At 34.9% G+C, this 5,435-nt stretch overlaps 1 protein-coding gene across 1 annotated transcript; it reads right to left on the bottom strand.

Moving 5' to 3' along the window:
* Positions 1-3,897: 3,897 nt before the first annotated feature.
* Positions 3,898-4,851, bottom strand: LOC131276788 (olfactory receptor 7A17-like). Its single transcript, XM_058290360.1, has one exon. The coding sequence runs from the start codon at positions 4,849-4,851 to the stop codon at positions 3,898-3,900; it is 954 nt and encodes a 317-aa protein (XP_058146343.1).
* Between the last annotated feature and the right edge of the window lie 584 nt (positions 4,852-5,435).

The raw sequence follows: 5,435 nt of genomic DNA, 5'->3' as shown, positions 1-5,435 counted from the left end.
ACACTTTCTTGATAAAAACACTCCAAAAGATCGGAATACAAGGAAATATTTTGAACATGATAAAGAGTATATATGAAAAACCCACAGTCAAATTCATTTACAATGGCGACATCCTAAAATCCTTCCCTCTAAAGTCAGGAACAAGACAAGGATGACCACTCTCTCCCCTTCTTTTGAACATTGTCTTAGAAGTATTTGCTCGAGCACTGAGGCAAGAACCCAATATAAAAGGCATTCAAATTGGAAAGGAAGAAGTCAAAATTTCATTATTTGCAGATGATATGATCCTATACAGAGAAAACCCTGAGAGCTCTACAACAAAGCTTCTAGAAATCATAAATGAATTTTGTAGAGTCGCAGGTTGTAAGATCAATGTGCAAAAATCAGTAGCATTTCTGTACACCAATAATAAGCAAGATCAGGAGGAAATCAAGAAACAAATACCATTTACAATAGTAAATAAAAAAATCAAATATTTAAGAATAAATTTAACTAAAGATGTAAAAAACGATACACCAAGAACTACACAAGACTTTTCAAGGAAATCAAAGAAGACCTAAATAAATGGAAAAATATTCCCCATTCATGGATAGGAAGACTAAATATTATTACCATGTCTATCCTACCAAAACTGATTTACACATTCAATGCAATCCCAATAAAAATCAACACAGCCTTCTTTAAGGAACTAGAAAAACTAACTATGAAATTTATTTGGAAAGGAAAGAGGCCCCAAATAGCCAAAGACATATTCAATAAAAAAAATGAAATAGGAGGAATCACACTACCTGACTTCAAAACATACTACAAAGACACAGTAGTGAAAACAGCTTGGTATTGGCATAAGGAGAGACACACAGACCAATGGAATCGAATAGAAAGTTCTGATATAGAACCTCATATATATGACCATATAATATTCGATAAAGCCACCAAGCCCTCTCAACTGGGAGAGAATGGCCTATTCAACAAATAGTGCCTGGAGAACTGGATATCCATATACAGAAGAATGAAAGAGGATTACCATCTCATACCTTATACAAAGATCAACTCAAGTTGGATCAAAGACCTAAATATAAGAGCCAAGACCATAAAGACTTTGGAAAGCAGTGTAGGGAAACATCTACAAGATCTTGTAGTAGGAAATGGCTTCATGAACTTCACACCAAAATCACGAGCAGCAAAAGAACAAATAGATAAATGGGACTTCCTCAAAATTAAAGCTTTCTGCACCTCAAAGGCTTTTGTCAAGAAAGTAAAAAGTGAGCCTACACAGTGGGAGAAAATATTTGGCAACCATATATCTGGTAAGAGACTTATAACTTGCATATATAAAGAATTTCTGTATCTTGAAAATAAAAAGATAAATGACCCATTTAAAAAATGGGAAAAAGATTTAAACAGACACTTCTCCAAAGAATGAATAAATTCACTCTTTTCCATCAAGAACTCCAAGAATACATTGAGGAATGGATGCAACAAATTAACAGAATGCAATTTAAAAAATAGATAAACACTAAGAAAACAACTTACCATGACTAAGAGCCTGAAGAGAAGCAGATAGTGGAAAAAAGCCTTTAACTCTTTCAGAGTTTGAAATTATGTAGGCACAGAATATGAAACAACACTTTTTAATGAGTTTTAGAAAATTAAAGAGTATGGCAAATATATAAAATGGCAAAAACCTATTTCAATAATGAAATAAATTGAACTTCTAAAACTGAAATATACAATGATTAAAATGTAAAATTTCTATGTAGTTGAACTAGAAGAAATTTAGCTGCAATGGAAATGAAAGTCCTTGCAATCTGAAACAGAAATTGGAAAATAAACCAAGTTTATATTGGTGGACCTTCCTACATCTGACACTTTTTTATATTTCTGCAGTTACTACCAGTGACACATTCCCTCCCAAGGTATATTCTTCCCACAGTAACACAGAACTTCGGTGATTCATTCTAATGATTTTTGTTCCCCTGGTGGTTTCCTCCTTGGATAGTGAATAAATACAAAATATCTTTATTCTGGAAACTCTAGGAGATGAAACACAAAGAACCACACTTAGGATGATGTATTTCAGAGCTATTAATATGTGGGTGCTTCTAATTCTTCTGAGAAGGTTGACCTGGAAGTGATGAGAAATCAGAAGAGTGACATTTGGGAAAGAAACTAGGAGGTGAAGCCCAAGACCTCCTTATTCAATACCTTCACTCTAGAATGTGCTTCTATTGGAAACTCAGCTCTTTGCAGTGGAGGAAGGAATCACTGCTCCTATGTTTGAAATGTACTCACTTACACACTGGCTACATTATTTTGGTGGATTATAAGAGGCAAATTTTCTGTTTCTGGTTGTACTGTGTCTTAGCTTAGTTTAAATGATGTTCCTTGGAACTAAGGGTGTTTATTCTCCCTTCCCCCACTCTGGACTGTTAATCTTTAATTAACAGTGTTCATCTTCTCTAAATTTCTCATGGTACAATCCTAGTAAATAATTATTCTACTCACACAACATAATACAACTGAACAGAACAGAACTCGCTCACAATGAGTCTTCTCCTCCATCTATATCACATACAATTAATGCTGTACTGGCAGCAATCAAGCCTCCCACTTCTCCAGGAAATATACTAGTGTTTAGCTTCGTAACCTGGCATTTATCTCTCACTCAATTTATGGAAGTTTCTTTAGTTGAATGCCTCATTTTAAGGCATCACTGCAAGGTTTCCAATAAAAAAAAAACACATCTAAAATGAACTTTAATTTCATCAATAACACACAATTGATTCTTAAGGAATATGTTTAGTTTTTCATGAGAGCAATTTATATGCTAATTTAGAGTGAATCATTATTGTTTCCACACATATTCAGGTCCTGGAGAAGACTGAAAATTTACTGACAAAACAAGGAACACATTTTTTTTTTTTTGAGAGAAAAATAATAGATGCAGGAATGGGAAAATAAGAAAAGATCTAGGTATTATATCAATTCAAGAAAGATATAAGAGATCTGAAACACTCTCTAATACTTGCTAATGAAACGTGCTTAAAAACTGTTCCTCTTTAAAACATTTTTTGTGTAAACACATATTTGTAGGTCTACATAAAAACCTGAAGTTATCTCCTAATATTTCAGTTTAATAGTTGAAAAAGTTATTGTAGGAATTGGGGCAAACATGCACCTTGCTTTTATGATCTGTAAATATGAACTGCTATTATAGGACATGCTTAGAGAAATTTCCAGAAAATATTCTTTACTAGGAAAATAAGTTTTAAGGGGTAACCATAGATCACTGGGAGAATAACAGTAATAATTGAGATATTCACTGTTTGAAAGATCAAAGATAGTGTTTTGATTACAGTCTCCCTTAACTTATGATTTGGAATGTGCAGGACAAAGGGGCATATCAGAAATGTATTGTGGATTATTGTAAACCAATTAGATGATTTCTCCAATTCAGGATACGACCTTTTCTTGGAGCCAATGAATAAAAACCCTATTAGGTGATACACAGCATTTTATAAGAGAGTTTATTTTTCACCAAAACCGTAAACACCCGGAGTTTCTTTCATCTGGCACTGACTGCAGTACACCTTCATCCCTCCAAATCCTGCTATAATTATATATATGGAGAGAGATTTACATGTATGGAACCTTTCATTATTGAAAATCCAGGCAGTTGTTTCTGCCTTCAATACTGATTCCAGGAAATAAAATAAGAAAGATCACATGATGTAAAATAATTTAAAAAAAAAAGAAACAGGTGTTCTTTATAGAAAAAAAAATTTCAGAAATAGAGTTCTGATATGAGTCAAATAACAGATTATATCTCTATTCACTTACAAAGATTTTATATTTGTATCTCCCAATTTTTGGCCTCTATTAATCATGAGCAATTTTCTAAACTTGGGAAAAGAATCCTTTTATAGAGAGAATGTGTCTCAGCTTTTTAAAGGCCTGCTTTATGTCCTTATTTCTAAGACTGTAGATAAAGGGGTTCAGCATAGGAATGACCACCGTGTACATCACTGAGGCTATTGCATTTGTCCTTGAGTTTTGAGAAGCAGTAGAGCTAAGATGCACTCCAAGACCTGTACCATAAAACAAGGTCACCACTGAGAGGTGAGACCCACAGGTAGAAAATGCTTTATGCTTGCCCTCAGTTGTTGAAATTCTCAAAATGGAGGATATAATTTTAGAGTAAGAGAAAAGGATCCCAGTGAGTGGAATAAAACCCAGAAGTCCAGATGCAAAATACATCACTAGGTCATTTAGGAAGGTGTCAGAACAAGCAAGTCGGATTACCTGATTAAGTTCACAGAAAAAGTGGGGGATTTCCAACTTTGTACAAAAAGACAATCGCAAAACCATTAGGCATTGTAAAAGGGAATACAAAACACTGAATAACCAGGATGCCAGTAGCAGGAGGCCACAGAGCCGGGGGTTCATGATGACCATATAGTGCAGTGGTTGACAGATGGCCACGAAGCGGTCATAGGCCATCACAGTCAAGAGGGAGGTATCTATTTGTCCAAAAAGTATGTACAAAAATATCTGTCTGATGCAGTTTTCAAAAGTTATGATTTTTCTTTCTGTCTGGATGTTCAACAGCATCTTTGGGACAGTGGTGGAGGTGAAACAGATATCTGTAAAAGACAGGTTAGAGAGGAAGAAGTACATGGGTGTTTGGAGGTGGGAGTCTGAGATGATGGCCAGGATGATGAGCAGGTTCCCTGTGAAGGTGACCAGGTACATCAACAGGAACAGTCCAAAGAGGAGGGGCTGCACTCCTGTATCTTCTGACAGCCCCAGAAGTACAAATTCTAAGACACATGTTTGGTTTTCTGTTTCCATGTAGATGATGGAATTCCTGGAAGAGATATCAGAATAATGCAAATTTAGCCACGAACAGAAATCATAAAAATATAATAAATGTAATGATTTGTTTTGTAAGCAAATTAAGATTATATTTTTATACATAACAAGAGGCAAATCACTTAAGCAGAGGATTTCAATAGTTTATGTAGATATTGCTCTCTCAAGAACATGGAGAATAAATCCCCAATCTGAAGTGTGGGCTTCAACTAGTGGCTTCATTGCAAAGGTGATATATGGAAAGGCTTATAAATAAGGAACTTTATACTGAAGGGACTTCAAAACACTGTTGATCAACCTAAACATCAAGAATGATAAGTCGTACTGGTAAGCCGCACCCTGGATACAATGTGATAAAATGGAATTTTATCTCTGGTGTCTTCCTCAAAAAACATCAGATCATCAGAAAACTGTAATTGAGGGATACTTTACAATACCCCTGACCTCCACTCCTCAAAAGTATCCAGGTCATCAAAAATGAGGAGCACCTGAGAAGCTATCTCAGTCACAAAGAGATTAAGAATTTATGACAAGTAACTACAAGGAATTATTTTGGATGGGTG

The sequence above is a fragment of the Dasypus novemcinctus genome, chromosome 30, assembly GCF_030445035.2.
Source record: "Dasypus novemcinctus isolate mDasNov1 chromosome 30, mDasNov1.1.hap2, whole genome shotgun sequence".
NCBI lineage: Eukaryota > Metazoa > Chordata > Mammalia > Cingulata > Dasypodidae > Dasypus > Dasypus novemcinctus.
The sequence above is the reverse complement of the archived record's forward strand: the minus strand, read 5'-3'. Positions and strand labels throughout refer to the sequence as shown.

Coding starts and splice junctions, on each gene's coding strand:
- LOC131276788 (XM_058290360.1), bottom strand. CDS start 4,851: ATGGAAACAGAAAACCAAACATGTGTCTTAGAATTTGTACTTCTGGGG.